Source organism: Ornithorhynchus anatinus, chromosome 10 (genome assembly GCF_004115215.2).
Source record: "Ornithorhynchus anatinus isolate Pmale09 chromosome 10, mOrnAna1.pri.v4, whole genome shotgun sequence".
In the NCBI taxonomy this organism is placed as follows: domain Eukaryota; kingdom Metazoa; phylum Chordata; class Mammalia; order Monotremata; family Ornithorhynchidae; genus Ornithorhynchus; species Ornithorhynchus anatinus.
The window spans coordinates 55,974,915-55,999,064 of NC_041737.1; the positions used below are offsets into that span (position 1 = coordinate 55,974,915).

At 54.9% G+C, this 24,150-nt stretch overlaps 1 protein-coding gene across 2 annotated transcripts; it reads left to right on the forward strand.

Annotated features, from left to right (window-relative positions):
• Positions 1–523: 523 nt before the first annotated feature.
• Positions 524–20,659, forward strand: FAM186B (family with sequence similarity 186 member B). Of its 2 annotated transcripts, XM_029072798.2 has the most exons (8): positions 524–826; positions 3,367–3,595; positions 4,501–4,677; positions 7,160–11,438; positions 15,371–15,563; positions 16,503–16,681; positions 17,851–18,039; positions 20,562–20,659. In XM_029072798.2, exons 1-8 carry the CDS (start codon positions 635–637, stop codon positions 20,593–20,595), a joined length of 5,472 nt encoding a protein of 1,823 aa, XP_028928631.1. In that variant the 5' UTR covers positions 524–634; the 3' UTR covers positions 20,596–20,659. The 2 variants fall into 2 exon arrangements, with proteins under 2 accessions (XP_028928631.1, XP_028928632.1); XM_029072799.1 differs by lacking the exons at positions 524–826; positions 3,367–3,595 and adding an exon at positions 4,135–4,178.
• The last annotated feature ends 3,491 nt before the right edge of the window (positions 20,660–24,150 follow it).

Below are 24,150 nucleotides of genomic sequence, written 5' to 3' on the forward strand. Positions count from 1 at the left end.
CAAAATAAATAGGGTGATGAAGATATATACGGTCGAGCGGACGAGTACGGTGCTGAGGGGATGGGACGGGAGAGGGGGAGGAGCAGAGGGAAAGGGGGGAGAAGAGGGTTCAGCTGCGGAGAGGCGAAGGGAGGGGTAGAGGGAGCAGAGGGAAAAAGGGGGGAGCTCAGTCTGGGAAGGCCTCTTGGAGGAGGTGAGCTTTAAGTAGGGTTTTGTAGAGGGGAAGAGAATTAGTTTGGCTGATGTATGATCTCGGGCAAGTCACTTCTCTGGGCCTCAGTTACCTCATCTATAAAATGGGGGTTGAGACCGCGAGGCCCAGGCGGGACGGTGGGACTGTGTCCAACCTGATTACCTTGTATCTACCACCGCTTAGTAGAGTGTCTGGCACATAGTAAGCGCTTAACGAATACCACTAAAAAAAAAAAAATAGATGCTGACGGGAGAGAGCTCCGTAAAGATGATGAGGTCACAGTGAGGCAGAAGGTTCGGGAGGAGGACGCTCCCTGCCAACCCATAGTTCGGCGGGACGCCGGGTTCCCCCACAGAACGAACGGGAGAGACCGCTCCTTCTCTCCGCCTCTTGGGCCCAGCCCCGGTCCCCTCCCCATCGCCGCCACCCCAACCTCTCGAGATGGCCACCAAGAAGCCGTTGGCCCGGGACTGCGGGTCGGACAGCGACGAGCTGAGGAGCGGCCCCGAGGATACCATGCTGAGGCCCAGATTTGACCTCCAGGAGGCCACCGGGCATAAACTGGAGATGCCGTCCGCGGTCAAGGCCGTGCTCAGTAGGATCGAGACCGCCCAGCTGGTCCGGGTCAAAGAGGTGGGTCGGGGGACAGACGGGCCACACCGGGGCCGGGGGGGGGGGGGTTCCGGGTTTCAAAGCATCCGATGAACCATTCGACGGCATTTATAAGTAGAAGGAGAAAAATGTGGTATCGGTTAAGATCTTACTATGCGCCAGGCACGGTACTAAGCAAATCGGGTCAGACGGCGTCCCTGTCCCACATGGGAGTCACGGTCTTAATCCCCGTTTTCCAGATGAGGGAACTGAGGCCCAAAGAAGTGAAGTGATTTGCCCAAGGCCACACAGCAGACAAGTGGCGGAGCCGGAATTGGAACCCATGTCCTTCTGACTCCCAGGCCTGCGCTGTATCCGCTATGTCATGTTACCTCCCCTAATTATTGAGCTCCTAATGTGTGCAAAGCCACTGGACTAAGATCACCTCCACTGCACACTAGGTTGGAGCCCGGGCCCGAGGGTCAGAGGACCCTTTTTGTTTTTAATAGATTTGTTAAAGGCTTATTATGCGCCAGGCATCGTACTAAACCCTGGGATAGTTACAAGGAAATCAGATTGGACACAGTCCCTGTCCCACGTGGAGCTCACAGTCTTCCTCTCCATTTTACAGAAGAGGTAACTGAGGCATGGAGAGTTGAAATGACTTGCCCAAGGTCACACAGCAGACAAGTGGGGGAGCTGGGATTAGAATGCAGGTCCGCCTGACTTCCAGGCCCATGCTCTATTCACTAGGCCAAGCTGCTTCTCACCTGGATTCCTGGATTCCAATTCCAGTTGTGGTATATTATACTGTTGGTATTCGTTAAGCGCTTACTATGTGCCGAGCTCTGTTCTAAGCACTGGGGCAGATACGGGGTAATCAGGTTGTCCCACGCGAGGCTCACAGTCTTCATCCCCATTTTACAGATGAGGTCACTGAGGCACCGAGAAGTTAACTGACTTGCCCAAAGTCACACAGCTGACAGGTGGCGGAGCCGGGATTAGAACCCATGACCTCAGACTCCTAAGCCCGGGCTCTTTCCACTGAGCCACGCTGTTCTGTTACTTGCCTGCTGAGTGACTTCGGGCCAGTCACTTCACTTCTCTGGGCCTCGGTTTCCTCATCTGTAAAATGTGATTCAATACCTGCTTTCCCTCCTCCTTAGAGCGTAAATCCTGTGTGCGACAAAGATTGTGTCCAACCTGGTTAGCTTGTCTCTACCTCAGTGCTTAGAACTGTGCTTGACACATAGTAAACGCTTACCAAATACAATAATTATAATTCTGCCCTCAAGCCAGCCAGAATGTCTGTCCCAGCAAATGATAATAATAATTGTGGTATTTTTTTAAGCACTTATTATGTGCCAAGCACTGTCCTAAGCGCTGGGGTAGATACAAGGTAATCAGGTCAGTCACAGTCCTTACCCCACATGGGGCTCACGGTCTTAATCCCCACTTTACAGATGGGGTAACTGAGACCCAGAGAAGTAAAATGACTAGCCCAAGGTCACCCAGCAGACAAGCGGTCACACACCGGACCCCAATGCCACCGAGTCCCAGGGCTGGGACGCGGCTCCAGACCTCACTCTGAGCTGGGAGGGGAAGGCAGAGACTCGGGAGCGAGTAAGAAGCAGCGCAGCCTGGCGGGAAGAGCCCAGGCCTGGGAGTCGGAAGGACCTGGATTCCAATTCCGCCTCTGCCACTTACCTGCTGTGCGACCGCGGGCAAGCCACTTCACTTCTCTGCGCCTCGGTCCCCTCATCTGGAAAATGGGGATTAAGACTGGGAGCCCCATGGGGGACAAGGACTGGGTCCAACCTGATTATCTTGTACCTACCCCAGGGATGAGTACAGTGCCCGGCGCGTAGTAAGCGCTTAACAAATGCCATTAAAAAAAAAACCGGGAGGAAGAAAGGGATCATGTGCTCATGTGGGAGAATCCAAGACGAGAGGGCGGTCAGAGGAATCAATCAGTCAATCAGTCGACGCCGTTGAGCGCTTACTGTGCGCAGAGCACCGTTATAAACACTTGGAAGAGTATAATAATAGAAGAGAATTAGCAGATGCGTTCCCTGGCCGTAACGGTCGTCTTTAGTCTGTCGGCTCACTGTGGGCAGGGAATGTCTCTTCATTCATTCAATCGTATTTACTGAGCACTTACTTTGTGCGGAGCACTGTACTAAGTGTCTGGGAGAGCACAATACAATAATAAACAAACGCGTTCCCTGCCCACAATGAGCTTACAGTCTCAGTGGGGGGAGACAGAAATCGGTACAAATAAATAAATGTGTATTTAAGTGTTTTGGGGCTGGGAGGGGGAAAAACTAAGGGAGCAAGTCAGGGTGACCCAGAAGGGAGTGGGAGAAGAGGAAAGCGGGGACTCAGACTGGGAAGGCCTCTTGGAGGAGATAATATATTGTTGTGTTGTCCTCTCCCAAGTGCTTAGTACAGGGCTCTGCACACAATAAGCGCTCAATTAATACACTCGATCGACTGACTGATTGATGTCCCGAGTCTGGTCCCGAAGTCTGGGTAGAACAATCTCTTCTGCCTCCCTCATCTGGTTCTCTACCCCCTTCCAGAATATCGCCAGAGAAATGTCTGACATCGTAAGCAACGTCAACCGTGTGATCGAGCGTTACAGAGACTACTCGAGCCCTGATTTTCTGACCGGAAAGGAGTTGTCCAGCTTCATGGCGGACAGGAGGAAAAAGAAAACCTTTTTAATACAGAAGATTGGCTTCCTCGACGAGGCCATGGAGAGCAAAAACCAGGTCTTGCAGGATATTTACGAATGGCTGGTGGAGTGGAGTGAGTGTCCGGCTTACCTAGGAGACCCCTTCCTGCACTAAGAGGAGATAAAAAAAAAAAGCAAAAGCGATTTGGTAAAATAAAAGTGCTCTCCGAAAGATATTATTGGTAGCCTCCGGGGAGATTTGGGAATCATCCGCGTAGAGACGGCAGTTGAAGTGGTGGGAGCGAATGAGTTTTCCGAGGGAGCGGGTGAAAATGGAGAATAGAAGGGCACCCAGAACCGAGCCTTGGGGGGCTCCCACAGTTAGGGGGTGGGAGGTGGAGAGGGAGCCCCCAAAAGAGGCTGAGAAGGAGGGGCCAGAGACATAGGACGAGAACCAGGAGAGGACAGTGACGGCGAAGCCGAGGTTGGATAACTTTTCCAGGAGAAGGGGGTGGTCCACAGTTGAGAGGAAGATTAGGATGGAGTAGAGGCCGTTGGATATGACAAGAAGGAGATCGTTGGTGACCTTAGAGTGGTCATTTCCGGTGGAGTGAAGGGGGTGGGAGCCAGATTTGAGGGGGTCAGAGAGAGAATTGGAGGAGAGGAAGTGGAGGCTGCGGGTGTAGTCAACTTACTCGAGGAGTTTGGAGAGAAATGGTAGGTCATAACTGGAGGGAGCCATGAGGTCGAGGGAGGTTGCTGGGGATTTTTTTTGGCTAGGGGAAAGTTTGAAACAGTGGAGAAGAAGCCACTGGAAAAGAACGGTCGAAGATGGTGGTCAGGGAGGGATGAAGGGAGGGGGGCAGGTGTTTTGATAAGGTGCGAAGGGATGTTATTAAGGCAACGGGCGGGAGTTTCGGCAGAACACCGGCAGAGGCTTTTCCCTGCATGGGGGTTGAAAATGTGACGGGGCCGAGAGGGGGAGGGGAACGCCGGTTCCATCCTGTCACTGACTGTCTTATTCTGACTCTCCTCAAAGATGTCATTTTGTCGGAGGAAACCAAAGAGGCCCTGGGAGAGGAAGAGCAAGACTGGGTGGAAGCCATGGAGAAGACGCTGCCTCTCTCCCTCATGGCCACGCAGGGCAGCGTCGGCTCCCTCAGCTCCCTCTGCTCCTACTTATTAGCGGAGCATAAAAGGACGAAAAAGAAACTCAGTAGGTGCTTGTCGGCTGCAGGGGGTCTGCGCTGCAGCGGAGACAAAATCCGTTTGGGAGGGTCCCGGGGCGAGGAAAGATGTGCCCCCTCCTCCCCCGACCCCCGGCCATCCACACTTCTGCCCCCTCCCATCCAACCCTGGACAATCCCACGATCAAGGTCCCCAGCCCTCGCTCAAGATGGGGTGTTCGCAGCCCCCCGACCTTGACCTCCCAACCCCTCGCCCCGATCAAGGACCGGATGGAATTGATATTCCCATATTCCTCTGAGGGCCCATGCTCCTTCCCAAGAGCGGGAGTGGGCTGGGGAGAGGGATGACCAGAATTCGGGTCAACCTGGCTGCCAAGGAGGCAATCGATCGGTCGATCAGTCAATCAGTTAATAGTAATAATAATGTTGGTATTTGTTAAGCGCTTACTGTGTGCAGAGCACTGTTCTAAGTGCTGGGGTAGATACAGGGTGATCAGGTTGTCTCACATGAGGCTCACAGTCTTCATCCCCATTTTACAGGTGAGGGAACTGAGGCACAGAGAAGTAAAGTGACTTGCCCACAGTCACACAGCTGACAGGTGGTAGAGCTGGGAGTCGAACCCATGACCTCTGGGTCCCAAGCCCATGCTCTTTCCACTGAGCCACGCTGTTACTCAGTTACCGAGTATCTAAACATATCGGGAGAGTTCAGAGGAGTGAGACACCCACGGTCCCCACGTTCGAGAGGCTTAGCAACTCATAAAATAGATTTTGGGGTCCCCCGGGAGAGGGGGTGAGAGGCGTGGCCTTATCCGAACCGATGTCCTGGGGCTGGGACACAAAATCTCCCTGGTCTTGTTTTCCTTTTTTGTTGTTTTTTTTTTTTTTTTGCGGTTTTTGTTAAACGCTTACTTTGTGCCAGGCGCTGTACTCAACGCTGGAGTGAGATACAAACTAGTCGGTTGGACACAATCCATGTCCCACGCGAGACTCACAGCCTCGATCCCCAATTTACGGAGGAGATAACCGAGGCCCAGAGAAGTGAAGTGACTCATCCAAGGTCACCAAGCAGGCAGGTGACAGATCCAGGAATGAAACCAGGTCCTTCTGACTCCAAGGCCCATTAGGCCACGCTGCTTCTCTTCTGATTATTATTTTAGCACTTTGAGTACTCAGTCCACCCCAACAACACCTACGTGCATATCCCTAGACTTAGATATTTCTCCTACCTGTAGTTTAATAACGCTACTAATAGTAAGTCTGTCTTTTGTAAAGCTCTTCGATCAATCGTTGGTATTTATTGAGCACTTACTGAGTGCAGAGCACTGTTCTAAGCGCTTGGAGAGCTCTTACTCCGATCTTACTACGGGCTCCACAACGGGGTAAGTAGAATATATGCCTAGTATTCATTCAAAGGTATTGGTCGAGCGCTTACTGTGTGCAGAGCACTGTACTAAGCACTTGGAAAATACAATACAGCAAAAAAGAGAGACAAGTCCCTGCCCACGACGGGCTTACAGTCTGGGAGGGCAGGGGGCGGGGGAGACAGACATCAAAACAAGTAAACAGGCATCAATATAAATAAATAGAATTATAGATATATTCATATATACGTAAGTGCTTTGGGATTGGGAGAGGACCACAGTCCTGACCCACGAGGGGCTCTCAGTCTAAGGGGAAGGAGAACAGGTATTTTATCCTCATTTTTCAGATGAGGAAACCGAGGCCCAGAGAAGTGAAGGGACTTGCACGAGGTCACACCGCCGGCACGTGACAGAACTGGGCTAAGAACTCAGGTTTCCTGACTCCCAGGCCCATGCTCTTTCCACTAGATCAGGCTGCTTGTCGATTTATTTCAATGTCTGTCTCGCCCGCTCGATTGCAATCGATCAGTGGTGTTTATTGAGCGCTTAGTGTGCGCAGAGCACTGTACTAAGTAGTTGGGAGAGTATAACATAACAGAGTTGGTAGACCCGTTTCTTGCCCACAAGGAACTTATAGTCCAGAGGGAAGCTCCTGAAGGACTGGGGTCGTATCACCTTAACCCTCTCGTCCTTCTCAAGCGTTCAGTACGGGGCCCTGCACAAAGTAAGCGCTCAATAAGTACCACCGATTGATTCCAGCCTCTCTCTGAGGCCTCCAGGCCACACTGCCTCCTTAAATAGGTCAGGTGGGAATCTGGTCGGAACTGGAGTTGGGGAATTTGCCCAGGACCTGAGGAAGCCAGGAAGCAGGGAAGCAGCGTGGCTTGGAGGAGAGATCCCGGGCCGGCGAGTCAGAAGATCTGTATCCTACTCCCAGCCCTGTCGCTTGTCCTCTGTGTGACCTTGAGCCAGTCACCTCACTTCTCCCGGCCTCGGTTACCTCCTCTGTAAAATGGAGATGAAGACCGTGAGCCCCATGTGGGGCTGAGTCCAACCCGATTACCTTGTAACTATCTCAGTGCTTAGAACAGTGCCTGGAGCATAGCTTAAAAAAAAAATCCCAATTTTTTTTCTCCAACTTCCTCAGTAACCAAGGGAAAGCTGTGGAAAACCTGGAAGGAGAAGAGCCTCCGTCGTAAATCGGTCTCGGCAATTCAGGCCCTGAGCCCGGCCCAGATGGTCAGAGACGAGAAAATTCTGAACAGGAAGGTTTTGGAAGTCCGGGGGATGCTGCAGGAGCTGGTGGGGTCCGCCATGTTCAACAAAACCGAGGTCCACGCCATCCAGTACATGTCTGCCACCGTGGACAACCTGACCAAGGCCCTGGAGCTTCAGAAGCAGGAGATGGCCCGCCTGCAGAACCAGCACGCCATCTGGGAAGCGGAAATGGAGGAGAACCACAAGACCCAGTGTCTGTCTTTCCAGCAGGCGGTCCAAGCCCTCATCCAGAAGAAAGGCGCCCTCGAGAAGCAGGTCCAGAACATGGAGGAAAAATACAAGCAGGCCCTCCGAGCCAAAGATGCCGTCCAGCACAAATTGCAGGCGGAGGCCATCGAAGCCGCCTTGCTGAAAGACGAGGAGAAGTGGCCCAAGGTCAGGGGCTCCCTGAAACTCCATCCCGGGACTCCCAGAGGCGTCGAGGAGGAGGTGGAGAAGAAGGCAAGGCCCAGGAAGGTGATGCCGAAAACCCTGAAGAGATCTGACCGAGGCGCGGAAGGGGGACAGGTGGCGGAACGTCCGCCCGAGGAGGGGTTGAGGTCAGCTTTCCGAGAATCCCCCAGGGACCAAAGGATGGGAGGGATCGCTCTGCCATCGGCGAGCCCGCCGAAAGACCTGAAGGAAGCGGGGCCCCATCCCGAGGAGGAACGGGGGGTCTCTGAGGGACCAGGCAGGGGTCCGAGGGAGACGTGGGCCGGGGGCGAGGAGGACAAAAAGCAACCTTCCCTGGGCACGCTCTCTGATAAGGCTCGGGTCTCAGAGGAGACGGAAGCCACGCCATCTCAGGCGGCCCTCACCGAGGAGGCCGAGACGGAGCCGGGTTCCAACGTCCCCAGCGTGTGGGATGAGGATGAGAGCGAGGGGCCCGGGGCCTCTTGGGATTCAGACCTCGGGAGCCGAGACTGGGAAGACATCGTTGCCAACCTTCCCAAATTGAGAGGCCCCAGACCCCCAGGGGACACGGCCCCTTCCTCCGTGGGCACCGGGGAAGACTCGAGCGTGGCCAGTTTCGAGGGTCTGGGGAGACCACCCAAGCCCCAGGGCCCAAGGGGAAAGGGCCAGAAGCAGAAGGGGGCCCCGCCCAAGGGCGAGGGCAAAGCGAAGCCAGGGAAGGACCGGGGAACCCCAGACGGCCGCGACGAGCTGGACGTCCTGACGGATTTCCAGCGGGCCTTGATGGCTTTTATCCAGAGGAAGATCGAAGAGCTGGGAAAGGCCAAGGAGCTGGGAAAGGCTAGGGAGCAGGAGGGCCAGACGGAGAGCGGCGTCCCGCTCAGGAACTCCAAGGCCCAAAAGCTCTTCGAGATCACCAAGAACAAGATGGAGGAATATTTCCAGAAAGTGATGGAGGTGTTGATGGCCGCCATGAAGCAGCCGCAGTCGGGCTGGCGGGCCGTCCGGGCCGGAGAGAAGCGCAGAGGAGCCGAGGGGATCCCACCCGCCCCGCGGGGAACAGGGAGGCTGAAGGGAGGACCCGCCGGACGCTCCCCGGGACCCCCTGGAGCAGACAAGATGGAGCCATGGGTGGCCACGGTGTTCCGGGTGCTCCAGAGGGAGGCCGGAAGGCCGGCGGACTCTCTGCTCCCCTGGGAGGCGGAGGAGGGCGGGAAGCCGGGCGAGAGCAAGCCGAGGGGCCCGGGAGGGAAGCCTGAGGCCCCCGGGACCGAGCGTGGGGAGAGGAGAATCGCGGGCAAGGCCCTGGGGCGGTGGCAGCAGCAGAAAGGCCAGCTGGGGCAGCAGGCGGCACCAGGGCAGAAGGGGGCGAGGGCCCGTCTGCAGAGGGAGCGGCGCAGCCTGGAACCCACGGAGAAGAGGGCCAAAGAGGAGGAGGATGACGAATGGAAGACGGAGGAGGAGGAGGAGGAGCCGAAGGACAAGGCGAACCTGGAGGAGAAGAAGGAGGAGGAGGACTACCTCTCCACGAGGTTCCTGCCTGAGCTGGCCCCCAGCCGCCTGCCGACGATGCTTCTGTCAACTCCGCTGACCACCCAGAAGCAAGGTGTCGGCAGGGGCCTCGGCCGGGCCACCCGGCTCAGGAGATCCTCCCGTCCCCAGCAGGCCCGGGGCTCTGCGGCGAAGGCCCTCAGGAAACTCATGCTTCTGAACCAAAAAGCCCACGCGCTGCTCCCGTCCCCCACCACGAAGAAGGACCAGGAGCTATCGTACTTCAGCCCGGCCTCGTCCTTGGGGCTGCAGGCCCCCAAAACCCGGGCCCAGGAGGTCCCCCTCCCCTCCGACAGACTCGGCGAGGAGCTTGACTCGGCCGTCTCCGAGAAGCCCCGGGTCGCGGACGTCGCGGCCTTGGCCAAGGGACCCCAGAAACCGGGGCGCCCCCTCTTGTCTGAGAAGATGCAGAAGATGTGGAGTCCGTACGTCACCAAGCCACCCCGGGAGGGGGGCCCGGCTCTGACCGCAGGCCAGCCCCAGACCACTGACTTCCCTACCCTCGTTGGACAGGTCTGGGGAGCGATCCCTCCCTCCACCACCGGCGACCAGCCCCCGGCCTTAATTGGTCGGGTCTCCAGGACGCAGCCCCAGACTTCGCTCCCTCCTGTCCCCGGGGACTCCCGGACGTCGCTCCCTCCGGTTCCTGTTGAATCCCAGGCGTCGCTCCCTCCTGCACCCGCACAGGACCGGATATCGCTCCCTACAGACCCCGTGGATAGCCAGAGGCTGGTCCCTCTGGTGCCCAGAAAGCCCCGGACATCGCTCCCTACAGTTCCTATGAAACCCCGGACCTCACTCCCAGTGGTTCCCACAAAGCCTCGGACATCGCTCCCTCCGACCCTCACGGGACTCCGGGCATCGTTTCTTCCGGCTCCCAAGGAGGCCGAGACATCACTTCCTCCGGCCCCCACGGGACCCCGAACACCGCTCCCTCCAGCCCCCACGGGACCCCGGGCATCCCTTCCTCCGGCTCCTACAGAGCCCCAGATTTCAGTCCCTGCGGCGGTCCTCACGAAGCCCCAGACATCACTTCCTCCAGCCACCACGCAACTCCGGACTTCACTCCCTATGGCCCTCGTGGAGGCCCAGACTTGGCTCTCTCCGGCTCCCACGGAGCCCCAGACATCGGTTCCTCCAGTTCCCCCGGATCCCCGGACGGCCCCTCCGAAACGGCTCCAGACATCGCTCCCTCCAGCCCCCATGGAACGGCCCCAAACGTGGCTTCCCACAGGCCCCCCACCGCCCCGGACCCGTCTCCCTCCGGCCCTTCGGGCCTCACTCCCTCCGGCCCCCTCGGTGCCATCTGCCCAACCTCTGTGGCCCTGGCAGGCACCCAGCCTTGCCCCCGCTGACTCTCGCTCGGTCAGTCCTGCCCCTCCCAGGCCGTCCGGGGCGGCGGCTGCCCCCGCCGCTCCCCGGAAGCCGTGGCTGCTGTCCCTGCCGGGCTTTTCCACGCGACTCCGGACACCGGACATCCCGGTCATCACTAAACATCCCCAGAAACTGGTGGCTTCGATCCCCGCCGGCCGGCCCGGGCGCTCTCCCGGCCCCGCCCATCTTGGGCGGCCGAGGCCGTCGGATCACCCCGCTCCGACGGGGTCGTCCCAGGAATGGGTTCGGACCGGCCCGGTCCGCCCGTCCTGGGGAGCAGCCTCTCCCGCTGCCGCTAAGCGGCCCCAGAAACTGGCCGCTCTCACCCCCACCCTGCGGCGCCTACAACTGGTCCCTCCGGTCACCGTCAAGAGGCCCCGGACGTTGGCCCCTCCTGCCCCCGGTGACCGGTCCTGGACCTCGGCCACTCCGGCCCACCCTGGGCAGTCCCCAACGTCATTCCCTCCTGCACCCGGTGACCGGTCCCGGCCACTGGCCACTCCGGCCCCCAGCGACCAGTCCTCCACTGTAGCTCATCAGACCCCTGCAGACACCCTCGGACCGGACCAGGTGCGGGCGTCCCCTACCGCGGCTGAGAAGGCCAAGGCCCTGCCGGCCTCGCCTCCGGACGGGACCCAGTACTGGGTGGACGTGGGGGCCCAGCGCTCGAACCTGGTGCTCCTGAATCAGCCCAGGGTCAACGCGGAGCTGCCGAGGCCTGCCTGGGTCATGGCCAACGACCTCATCGTGGAGACCCTGCGCACCGACGAGGCCCGGCTCGTCCACCTCTGCAGGAAGTACATCGCCTACCGGACCATCCAGGGCGTCAGGTAGATCCCGCTGCCCCACCCCGACGGGGGGCCGGGGGTGGCCACGCTGGACGGAAAGCGCTCCCCGGGGGCAACGCTCTACTGAGAGCTTGGCGAAGTACAACCGTTTCATTCATTCATTCATTCAATTGAGCGCTTACTGTGTGCAGAGCACCGTACTGAGCGCTTGGGAGAGTACGATAGAACGATAAAAAGACCCAGTCCTTGCCCACAATGAGTTTACAACCAAAGTACGAGACACGTTCCCTGCCCACAAGGAACGTCCCCTCTGATGGAGGGAGGCAGACAGGGAAATATGCAAGGAGACCGGTGAGGTCTAGTGGAAAGAACACGGGCCTGGGGAACAGAGGATCTGAGTTCTAAACCCGGCTCCGCCGTGTACCTGCTGTGTGACCCTGGGCAAGTCACTTCACTTCTCTCTTCCCCCATTTCCTCAACTGTAAAGATGGGGATTAAATCCCACTGCCTCCTGCTTAGATCGTGAGCCCCATGTGGGAAGGGAACTGTGTCCAGCCTCATAAACTGGTATCTACCCCAGCGCTTAGAACAGTGCTTGACACAACAATCTTCAATCGATCAATCGTATTTATGTGCAGAGCACTGTGCTGGCGCTTGGGAGAGCACCCTACAGCAGAATTAACAGATACTCCCTGGCCCGTAACAAGCTTATGAATAAATAAGTAATTTGTAATACATAATTTAAAGATACATAGGTGCCGTGGGGTTGGGGCGAATATCAAACGTCCGAAGGTCACGGATCCGGTATTCGTCCAGCCATCTTATCCTGATGCTTTGGTTTCCTTCCTGCTTTATCCCAGTCCTTCTTGTTTTCATTACTTGTAAATCATTTTTGTAAGCCTCTCGAGGGCAAGGAATATCTGTCTTGCTACTGTTGTGATCTCCCAAGTGCTTAAAATTGTGCCTAGCACTCAGTAAATACCACTGATGAACTGACTGAGAAAAAGTCACTTTTTGACGGTGTTTGTTATTCACTTATTCATTCAATCGTGTTTTTGTGGGTTGTAATCGTGGCTCGGCCGCTTCCCTGCTGTGTGATCTTGGGCCGGTCACTTCACTTCTCCGGGCTTCAGTTTTCTCAACTTTAAAATGGGGACTCAAAACCTGTTCTCCTTCCTACTTTGCCTGTGAGCCCCATGCGGGACAAGGACTGTGCTCCTTCATTCATTCAATCGTATTTATTGAGCGCTTACTGTGTGCGGAGCACTGTACTAAGCGCTTGGAAAGTAAGTACAGTTCAGCAATAGAGACAGATCCCCGTGCCCACACCGGGCTTACAGTCTAGAAGGGGGGAGACAGACATCAAAACAAGTAAACAGGCGTTACTATGAATAAATAGAATTATAGAGTCTGACCTGAATAGCTTATATCTATCCTGTGCTTGGAACAGGGCTCGATTCATAGTAAGCACTTAACAGATGCCATAATAATAATTATTCAATAGTATTTATGAATAAATAATTATCATCAGTAGTATGTGCCAAGGGCTGTACTAGGAGTAGACACAAGATAATCAGGTCCGCTACAGGAATGACAATCCTGCCTTCTTCCTGACCAAGCCTTCATTTCCCCTCCTCCCTCCCCCTTCTCTGTTGTCTATGCACTTGAATCTGTACCCAGCTGAGTGACTTCGAGCCAGTCACTTCACTTCTCTGGGCCTCGGTTCCCTCATCTGTAAAATGGGAATGAAGACTGTGAGCTGATTACCTTGTATCTACCCCAGGGCTTAGAAGGGGCTGAACAAACACCATCATCTTGATGATGATGATGATGATTATTACCCCTTAAGCACTTGCTAATCACCCTACCCTCAGAGCACAACCCTAATATCCTTATCGCTTTTCCATTTCCCCTCTCTGAAACTTATTTTAATAACCCTCTCCCCCTGTAAGCTCCTTGGGGTTAAGGAATGTTTCTACCAACTCGGCTGTATGATACTCTCCCAAGTGCTCGGTAGAGTGCTCCTCTGCACACAATAGATGCTCAGTAAATACCATTAAATGAATGAATGAGCGAATGAATGAATGAGGGAACGAACGAGCGGGAGCGAATGCATCTACAGACTTTAATAATGTCGGTATTTGTTAAGCGCTTACTATGTGCAGAGCACTGTTCTAAGTGCTGGGGTAGATACAAGGTAATGAGGTTGTCCCACGTGAGGCTCACAGTTAATCCCCATTTTACAGATGAGGGAACTGAGGCACAGAGAAGTGAAGTGACTCGCCCACAGTCACACAGCGGACAGGTGGCAGAGCCGGGATTCGAACTCGTGACCTCCGACTCCCAAGCCCGGGCTCTTTCCACTGAGCCACGCATGTGGTGAGATCAAAAGGGATTTGGGGATGCTAAAAGGGTCACCCAGATGCAATTTTAACGTGATTAAGTTGCCTTGTTTTTGTCCGCCTCCCCCGATTAGACAGTGAGCCCGTCAGTGGGCGGGGATTGTCAATATCTGCTGCCGAACTGTACATATCAAGCGCTTAGTACAGTGCTCTGCACAGAGTAAGCGCTCAATAAATACTATTGAATGAATGAATGTGCGTGCTCAGAACTCATATATCTCCCAAGCGCTCAGTACAGTGCTCTGTACATAGAAAGCGCCCAATAAATATGACTGAAGGAACGAACGAACGAATGTACATGGGTAATAATTTCTACCGCAGGACTTAGTACAATGCCTGGCACATAGTAAGCGCTTAGCAAACACCACGGTTACAATTATTGTTTTTAGTAATAATAATAGTAACGAAAAATAATATTGAAGGCTTTTTTGGGTTTCAAGCACTGTCGCAGGTTAGGTTAGCAATGTGGTCTTTGTTAAGTGCCAAGCACCGTGCTAAGCACTGGGATAACGAGCAGGTAATCAGATCTGGCCCAGTCCCTGTCACACACAGGACTCAGAAATCTCAGGGGGAGGGAGAACAGATATCTTATTCCCGCTTTACAGATGAGGAAACTAGATTGTAAACTCGTTGTGGGCAGGGAATGAGTCTGCTAACCCTGTTGTGTTCTCCCAAGCGTTTAGTTCAGTGTTCTGCACGTAGTAATGGCTCATTAAATACCGTTGCTTGCCTGGTCGATTGAAAATGAGACTCAGGGAAGTGAAGTGACTTGCCCAAGTTCACATAGCATTCAAGGGGGCGAATTCAAGATTAGACGGGTTTCCTGGCTCCGGGCAGGACGCGTAGGCTTGCTACTACTTTGCTCTCTCACGCCCAGATTACAGTGCTCATCTCTCACGCCCAGATTACAGTGCTCAATAAACGCTCAATAATTAGAGGAGTGTGGCCTAGTGGAAAGAAACCGGACCCCGGAGTCAGAGGAACTAATTAATAATAATAACAATGCCGGTATTTGTTAAGCGCTTACTGTGTGCGGAGTACTGTTCTAAGCGCTAGGGTAGATACGGGGTCATCAGGTTGTCCCACGTGACGCTCACAGTCTTAATCCCCATTTTCCAGATGAGGGAACTGAGGCACAGAGAAGTTAAGTGACTTGCTCAAAGTCACACAGCTGACAGGTGGCAGAGCCGGGATTCAAATCCATGACCTCTGACTCCCAAGCCCGGGCTCTTTCCACTGAGCCACGCTGCTTCTCTAATCTAATTCTAATTCTAATCTAATTCTAATTCTAAATCTAATCTAATTCTAATTCTAATCTAGAATTCGAATCTAATTCTAATCCCGGCTCCACCACGGGTCTGCTGTGTGACCTTGAGCAAGTCACTTCACTTCTCTGGGGCTCAGTTCCCTCATCTGTAAAATGGGGATGAAGACTGGGAGCCCCACGTGGGACAACCTGATCACCTTGCATCCCCCTCAGCACTTAGAAAAGTGCTTTGCACATAGTAAGCGCTTAACAAATGCCACCGTTATTAACAAATACCGCGATGGATCGCTTTTTTCTCTCCGCAGGCAAAACCTCGGCTGCCGGATACAGATCCTGAAGGATTCTGGGAAGGGACCCGAAGCTCGGACCCTCTACGTGTTCCTGGAGAGGCTTGATTCCTACCAGAAAAAAGTGCTGCATGCTTGGACCAGGAAGCAAAAGACGCTGGAGCAGGAAAGAAGCCAATATCTGCGCAAGATGGTGTCTTTATTCAACCAGGTGAGAACACCGCTTCTTCCTCCACCCCCCATCTGTCTCCCTTGTGAGCCCCATTTGGTGGGGAGGGGAGCGGGGCGTGAAAATGGGGGAGCTGGAGCCCCAAGGAAGGGGGTCACCCTCATTCATTCATTCGATCCTATTTATTGAGCACTTACTGTATGCAGAGCACTGTACTGAGCGCTCGGGAGAGCACAATACAACAATAAACAGACACATTCCCTGTCCACAATGAGCTTACAGTCTAGAGGGTCCCTGCCTTAGTGGATAGAGCATGTGCTTGAGAATCAGAAGGGCCTGGATTCTCATCCCGGCTCCGCCATGCGTCCGCTGTGTGACCTTGGGCAAATCACTTCACTTCTCTGGGCCTCAGTTACCTCATCTGTAAAATGGGGATTAAGAGGCCCCATCTGGGACGTGGACCGTGTCCAACCTGATCACCTTGTATCTATCCCCCTGCTTAGAACAGTGTTTGGCACATAGTGAGCATTTAGCAAATAACATTATTATTATTACTACTATTGGGGCAGGACAACCAACCATTCCCCGGTCAGGGACAGGATTCATTCGTTCAGTCGTATTTACTGAGCGCTTACTGCGTGCAGAGTACTGTACTTAGCACTTGGGAAAGGACGATTCCACAATAAACAGGGGCCATCCCTGCCAATAACAAGCTTGCAGACGGGGGGGAGACAGACATCAATACAAATAACAGATATCAGTACGATAAATAAATACAATTACAGATATGTACGTAAGTGCTATGGGGCTGGTGGGAGAGAGCAAAGGGAGCAGATCAGGGCGATGCGGAAGGGAGTGGGAGATGAGAAAAAGTGGGGCTTAGTCTGGGAAGGCCTCTTGGAGGAGATGGGCCTTCAATAAGGCCTGTCAAACCCCTCACCCTGCTTCGCCACCTGACCCTCTCTCTACTTGCGTTTTCAGCTCCGCCGGGAGTACGACCTGAACCTCCACAGCCCGATCCCCGTGGCGGGCCGCCCAGAAAAGAAACAGCCTGGGGCCCGGCCTTCCCTAAGCCACAGGGCCAAAGCTCCCGCCTCCCGGCCGTCTCGGGAGGGGCCGAAGGCGAGCCGGAAGGAGTCCGACCAGCTGCCCGGATTCAGGTAGCTGGGCTGCAGGGGCTTTGGGGTGGGGGGACCCCTGCCAAGAGAAGTGAGCCCGCACTCTGAGCCAGTCAGGACTTGGGCCCAGAGGAACCTGGCTCCGCTGGACCTCGTCCGCAGCCCCGAGAAAGGACCGCAGTGGCCAGGCGGTCGCCACCCCTGTTTTCCACCCACCCGGTGGGAGCCAGTTCAAAGATCTGCCATCCTAAGAGGTCAAGTCCCGGGTGGAGGGGAGAGGAGTCGGGAGGGGCATCCGGGTGGGACAGAAGGGTGGAGTTCTGCGCGCAAGGGAGGGTCTCCAGGAGGGACAGGTGGGAGGGCCTGGTCGAGTCCTGGTTTGGGGGAGAATGATGGGAGGATCCATCTGGGTAAGAGTAGGGGAGACACGATGGAGACCTGGTAGGAGGGGAGAATGACCGGGAGGTTCTATCTGGGTAAGAGTAGGGGAGGCATGATGGAGACCTGGTTGGAGGGGAGAATGATTGGGAGGATCTATCTGGGTAAGAGTAGGGAAGGCATGATGGAGACCTGGTTGGAGGGGAGAATGATTGGGGGGATCCATTTGGGCAGGAGTAAGGGAGGTGTGGCAGAGTCTTGCTTGGAGGGGAGAATGACTGGGAGAGTCCATCTGGGCAGCAGTAAGGAAGGATTGGTTGAGGGGTGGTTGGAGGGGAGAATGATGGGAGGATCCATCTGGCAGGAGTAGGGGAGGCGTGGTGGGTGGGAGTTGGAGGGAAGAATAATGGGAGGGTCCATCATCAGGGAGGGACGAGAGTGACGGAGTCCTAATACTGGAGCAAAGGAGGAGTGAGAGGATCCAAGAAGAGAGGGAAGGAAGTCTGCTGGAGTCCCGGTTGGTGGGGAGACTGGCCAAGAGGGTCCATCAGAGGAGAGGGGAGGACCCGCTGGAGTCCTGAGTGGTGGGGAGAATGGCTGGAAGCGGTCATCTGTGGGAAAGGAGGAGACTTCTGGAGCCCTCCTTGGATGGGGAGAATGGCTGGGAGGGCCCAGGTGGAGAGGGGAGGAGGGGAGACGATAGGAGGATCCATCTGGAGCGGAAAGGAGTGGGCCAGGCCTAATCCTCCCGGGAGCGAAGTGAGCTCACATCCCACAGGTGGGGAGAACGGTTCACTTCCCAGCTTTCCATCTGCTTCCCTCTTCTGTCCCAGTGGTTCCAGGGAGACCAGGATAGAGTCGCTCTTGCAACAGGAGCTGACCTCGAGCAGGTACCTGAAAGCGGAGGAGATCCTGGAGGCCTCAGACTGGTCCCAGCTGGGCGGCTACCCCAACATCCCCAAGCTGCTGGAGCTGGACGTGCACGCCACGCTCCGCAAGTCCATGGCGTCCATCCGGGAGCGGTAAGGAGAGGAAGCGTGGCCTAGTGGATAGAGCCTGGGCCTGGGAGGCAGAAGGACCGGGGCTCTAATCCCGGCTCCGCCGCTTGTCCGCTGTGGGTGGCCTCGGGCGAGTCACTTCACTTCTCTGGGCCTCAACTCTCTCATCTGTAAAATGGGGATGAAGACTGCGAGCCCCATGTGGGAAAGGGACGGTGTCTAACCTGATTAGCTCGTATCTATCGCAGTGCTTAGTACAGTGCCGGGCACATAGTAAGCGCTTAACAAATACCATTTAAGAAGAAAAATCAATCACTGGTGTTCATTGAGTGCTTACCGTGGGGCGAGCATGGTACTGAGCGACTGGGAGATGACAATACCGCAGAATCGATAGCTAGGTTAACCTTGGACTGTGAGCCCCATGTGGGAAAGGGGCTGTGTCTGATCTGACTGGACTGGATTGACTCCAGCGCTTAGTACAGTGCTTGGCACATAGTAAGTGCTTAACCAAGACCACAGTTACTACAGCTATCGTGGCAAAGCTGAGAAGCAGCATGGCTCAGTGGAAAGAGCCCGGGCTTGGGAGTCAGAGATCACGGGTTTGAATCCCGGCTCTGCCACTTGTCTGCTGTTCTGACTGTGGGCGAGTCACTTAACTTCTCTGTGCCTCAGTTACCTCATCTGTAAAAATGGGGGTGAAGACTGTGAGCCTCACGTGGGACAACCTGATGACCCTGTATCTCCCCCAGCGCTTAGAACAGGGCTCTGCACAGAGTAAGCGCTTAACAAATAGCAACATTATTATACGATCGAATGACTGAGAGCAAACTTCCTTTTGGAGGCTGCGTCACCTCCAATCATCCAGCAGGGGGCGCCCGCTTTCCACTTTCCTTTCCCCTTTTTAAGAAATATTATTTAATAGTAATTATGCTATTTGTTAAGCGCTTACTATGTGCCAAGCACTGTTCTAAGCGCTGGGGGAGATTCCAGGGAAGCAGGCTGTCCCACGGGGGACTCACAGTCTTAATCCCCATTTTACAGATGAGGAAACTGAGGCCCGGAGAAGTGAAGTGACTTGCCCGAGGTCACACGGCAGAGAGGTGGCAGAGCCGGCATTAGATCCCACGACCTCTGACTCCCAAGCCCGGGCTCTTGCCACTAAGCCATTTGTTAAGCACTTACAGTGTGCCCAGGCACTGTACTAAGCGCTGGGATAGATACAAGCTAATCAGGTTGGACACCGACCGTATCCCCACTGGGGCTCACAGTCTTAATCCCCATTTTTCAGATGAGGGAACTGAGGCCCAGAGAAGTGAAGTGACTTCCCCGAGGTCACACTGCCGGCACGTGGCGGATCTGGATTAGAACCCAGGTCCTTCCGGCTCCCAGGCCCGGGCTCTAGCCATTAGCCACTGTTTCTCCGGCTTGGTTTAAGTCTTGTCAGTTTTAGTGGAAGGAGCCCGGGCTTGGGAGTCAGAGGTCACGGGTTCGAATCCCGGCTCCGCCACCTGTCAGCTGTGTGACCGTGGGCCAGTCACTTCACTTCTCTGGGCCTCAGGTACCTCATCCGTAAAAGGGGGACTGAGACTGTGAGCCCCACGGGGGACAACCCAATAACCTCGTGTCTACCCCAGCGCTTAGAACAGTGCTAGGCACCTAGTGAGCGCTTTTATTATTATCGTTATTGTCAATTCTCTGTCTGGAGGCCTGTTTCTGTCGGTAATCATCGGGAGACGGTTCCCCAGATGGTGAATCCGGACTCTGCATTATGTAAATCCCTGAATCCTGATCCCTGGTCCAGACCCCTGGAAAATGGCCCTGCCCTTCCGGCTTCCAGAGTGAGGGAGGCCAGGAGCTTCTCCCCGCTCTGCTCCACCAGCAGACGCATCCAGATTCACTGCTCTTTCGCTTTGCATCCTGCCTTAGCAACCACAACGCCCTCTCTTAAATAATAATAATAATCACTATGGTATTTGTTAAGCACTTACTCTCTGCCAAGCATTGTTCTAGATACAAGGTAATCAGATTGTCCCACGCGGGGCTCGCGTTCTCAATCCCCATTTTACAGATGAGGTAACTGAGGCACAGAGAAGTTAAGTGGCTTGCCCAAGGTCACACAGCTGACAAGTGGCGGAGCCGGGATTAGAACCCATATCTTCTGATTCCCCAGCCCCTCTTTCCGCTAAACCACAGGGCCATTGGTCTAGCTAATAATCATCGTCATCACAATAATTGTGGTATTTGTTAAGCGCTTATTATGTGCCAAGCCCTGTTCTAAGCGCTGGGGCAAGGTAATCGAGTCCAGACTCTTTCCACTAGGCCCTGCTGCTTCTCATAAGATAATCGGGTCCCACAAGGGGCTCACAGTCTTAACAGCTGCGAGTCCAGGAACTGAATCTCCATTTTGTAGATGAGGAAACTGAGGACCAGGGAAGTGAAACGACTTGCCTAAGGTAAATGGTGGAGACCGGATTAGAACCCAGGTCTTCCGGCTCTCAGACCCTTACTCTTTCCAATGATGTCTGTTTCCCTCCTGTGTCATCCAGGTTTAAGGTCCCGCAGCTGAAAATGAAGAAATAAACTCAGCATCTGGGTGGGGCTCTCAGACCCAGGCCTGTTCTCAATCAAATGAATGATGATGATGGTATTCGTTAAGCGCTTACTATGTGCCAAGCACTGTGAATAATTCAGGCCTCCGCTCTCCAGTCCCCATGAGTCTCTCCGCTCGCCACTGATGCTCCGTGGGGTCTGAGGGAGAGGGCTCGGGGCGTCTCTGGGGGCAAGGAGGGGGCCGACGAGATGGGTCTGCCCCATCCCCCCTCCAGGACGGGGTTAGCCCGGCTTTCTTTCTGTTCTGGGTTAAACAGAGCCCAGACCTGCTCTCTAGACAGCAGATATATTTACTTCTTTCCAAGGTATTCATTCATTCAATTGTATTTATTGAGCGCTTACTGTTCAGAGCACTGCACTTAGTACTCGAGAGAGTGGAATACATGTCCCTCTCCCCCTTCTAGACTGTGAGCACATAGTAAGCGCTCAGTAAATACAATTGAATGAATAAACACATTCCCTGCCCGCAACGACCTCATGTTAGGCATTTACTAGGTGCCAGGCCCTGTACTAAGCGCTGGGGTAGGTACAATCTAATCAGGTTGGACACAGCCCAGGATTCACGTGGGGCTCATAATCTTAATCCCCATTTGACATTCTCTGGAACCGAGGCCCAGAGAAGTGAAGCGACCTGCCCGTGGTCACAGAGCAGACGAGTGGTGGAGCTGGGATTAGAACCCATGACCTCCTGACTCGTAGGGCCGGGCTCTATCCACTAGGCCATGCTGCTTCTCCAAAAGCGGGTCTAAAAGGGGGGGAAGGGGGCAGATCCCTGCCATGCCGGGGGTTTGTTTGCCCTCCAGCAACCCTCCGATCAATCTCTCCATATGATGTATTACTCATCTATCGTTTGCAGAGCACTGTGCTAAGTCCTTGGCATCCCTAGGAAAAGACTCATCCCTGCCCTCAAGGGGCTTCCCTTCCATCCCTAACCCTTCCTTGGCCACCCCATCCCCTCTTTTCAAGTGGGACATTCGTGTGGGCGGAGGCTGTGAGCAGGGTGAAGTCCACCCGGGGCCCAGAATCTTCACTCTGAGAGGAAATAATAATGTTGGTATTTGTTAAGCGCTTATTATGTGCAGAGCACCGTTCTAAGCGCTGGAGTAGATACAGGGTAATCAGGTTGTCCCACGTGAGGCGCGCAGTTAAGATCCATTTTACAGATGACGGAACTGAGGCCCAGAGAAGGGAAGTGACTCGCCCACAGTCACACAGCTGACAGGTGGCAGAGCCGGGATTCGAACCCACGACCTCGGACTCCCAAGCCCGGGTTCTTTCCACTGAGCCACGCTGCTCTCTATGACATGCCATAATGACATATGGGGTCCCCATTCTTCCAACCCTGACAGGAACATCAGGGTTGCCCCCGCGCCACCCCCTCCCCCAGCCCCTCCATACCGACAGAAGCATCCAGGCCCACCCCCAGACAATGACAGGGACTACCCCCTCCCCTGACCCTCCCTGGGACTCTCCACTCATTCATTCACTCATTCACTCGGTCGTATGTATTGAGCGCTCACTGTTTGCAAAGCACTGTAGTAAGCACTTGGGAGAGTACACTATAGTAATAAACAGACCCATTCCGTGCCCACAACGAGTTTACAGTCTAGACGATTAAAGGATCTCCCTCTTTTCCTCCCTTCTTCCCTCCTTCCCTCTCTCTCCCTCCCCCCTTCTCCTCCCTTTCTCTCTTCCCCCTCCCTCCCTCTCCCACCCCTTCCCTCTTCCTCTTCTCCTATCTCTCCCTCTTTCCCTCTCTCTCCATCCCTCTACCCCTTCCTTTCTCCCCCTTCCCCTCCTACCCTCCCCCTTCCCTCCCTTTCCCTCTTCTCTCCCTCCTCCCTCTCTCCCCTTCCTTCCCCCTTCCTCTTCTCCTCTCTCCTTCCTTTCTCCCCCTTCCCTCTTCTCTCCCTCCTCCCTCTCTCTCCCCTTCCTTCCCCCTTCCTCTTCTCCTTCCTTCTCCCCCTTCCTCTCCCTCCCTCTTGCCCTCCCTCCCCGTCTCCCTCCCTTCTCTCCCTTCCTCTCCCCCCTCCTCTTCCTCCCTCTCTCTTCTCCTCCCTCCTCTTCCTCCTCCCCGTCCCCCTCCCTTTCCCTTCCTCCCCTCCTTCCCCGCCCCCCTCAGGGTGGACCCCCCCCCAACCACCCCTTGCCCCACCCCGCCCCTGGCCAGGGGCTCCCCAGCCTCAGAGCCATGGGCCTGCAGGTGATGCTCGGTGCCCGAGAGCTGGGGGAGGGGGCTCTGGGGGGCTTCGGGGGGCGAGGAGCACCTCCAGCTGGAGCCCAGGCGTGAACCTGTCCCCCCAGACCCAGCCCCGGCACCGGCGGAGGGAACGGGTGGGCTCCCTGGGGGCCTGGGAGTCACAGGACCTGAGTTCTAAACTCCCCTCCGCCACCTACCTGCCCCGTGACCTTGGACAAGTCACTTCCCTTCTCTCGGCCTCAGTTCCCTCACCTTTAAAAAATGGGAATTGAGAGCGTGAGCCCCATGTGGAGCAGGGACTGTGTCCAACCTGCTTACCTTGATCTACCCCGGCGCTTAGTAGAGTGCCTGGCACAGAGTAAGCCCTTAAATACCAAAATTACCGTTACTATTATGCCAAGCGGGCTCACCAGTCCAGATTTCTAAAATGCTGAAGCTCAGTCTCCCAGGGGCCCCTGGAGAAGCTGCCTGAGCCCACCCGGTTCTAACGGTGGCTTTTGTTAAGCGCTTACTCTGTGCCAGGCACTCTACTAAGCGCTGGGGTGGATACAAGAAAATCGGGAGGGAACACAGTCCTTGTCCCACATGGGGCTCACGGTCTCAATCCCCATTTTGCAGATGAGGGAAGTGAGGTTCAGAGAAATTAAGTAATAAAAATGCTGGTATTTGTTAAGCGCTTGCCAAGTGCCAAGCACTGTTCTAAGCGCTGGGGTAGACCCAAGGTCATCAGGTTGTCCCATGTGGGGTTCACAGTCTTAATCCCCCTTTCCGGATGAGGGAAGTGAAGTGACTTGCCCAAAGTCACACAGCTGATAAGTGGCGGAGCCGAGTTTAGAACCCACATCCTCTGGCTCCCAACCCCGGGCTCTTCCCACTAAGCCACGCTGCTTCTCTATTGACTTGCCAAAATCACACAGCAGACAAGTGGGGGGGGGGGTGTCAGGATCAGAACCCATGACCTTCTGACTCCCGGGACCTGTTCTGTGCGGGGTGGGGGGTGAGGGGGAGGTCTCTGCGAGGGGGAACATCTTTCCCGTGGGGTGAATCTACTCAGCCGCTAATTGATGCAGCTCGGGGCAGAGGAGATAGAAAGCTTCCACAATAATGATATTAATAACTGTAATGACTCCAGGAATTTTTACGGGGCTCTGATTGTGCCTGCCCATCAACTCTCTCATTTTATCCTCACCAGCAACCCCGGGAGGTAATTAGAGAAGGATATTATTATCCCCATTTCATGGTTGAGAAAACAGAGGCACTGAAATAATAATAATAATAATAATAATAATAATAATAATAATGCTGCATTTGGTTACTATGTGCCA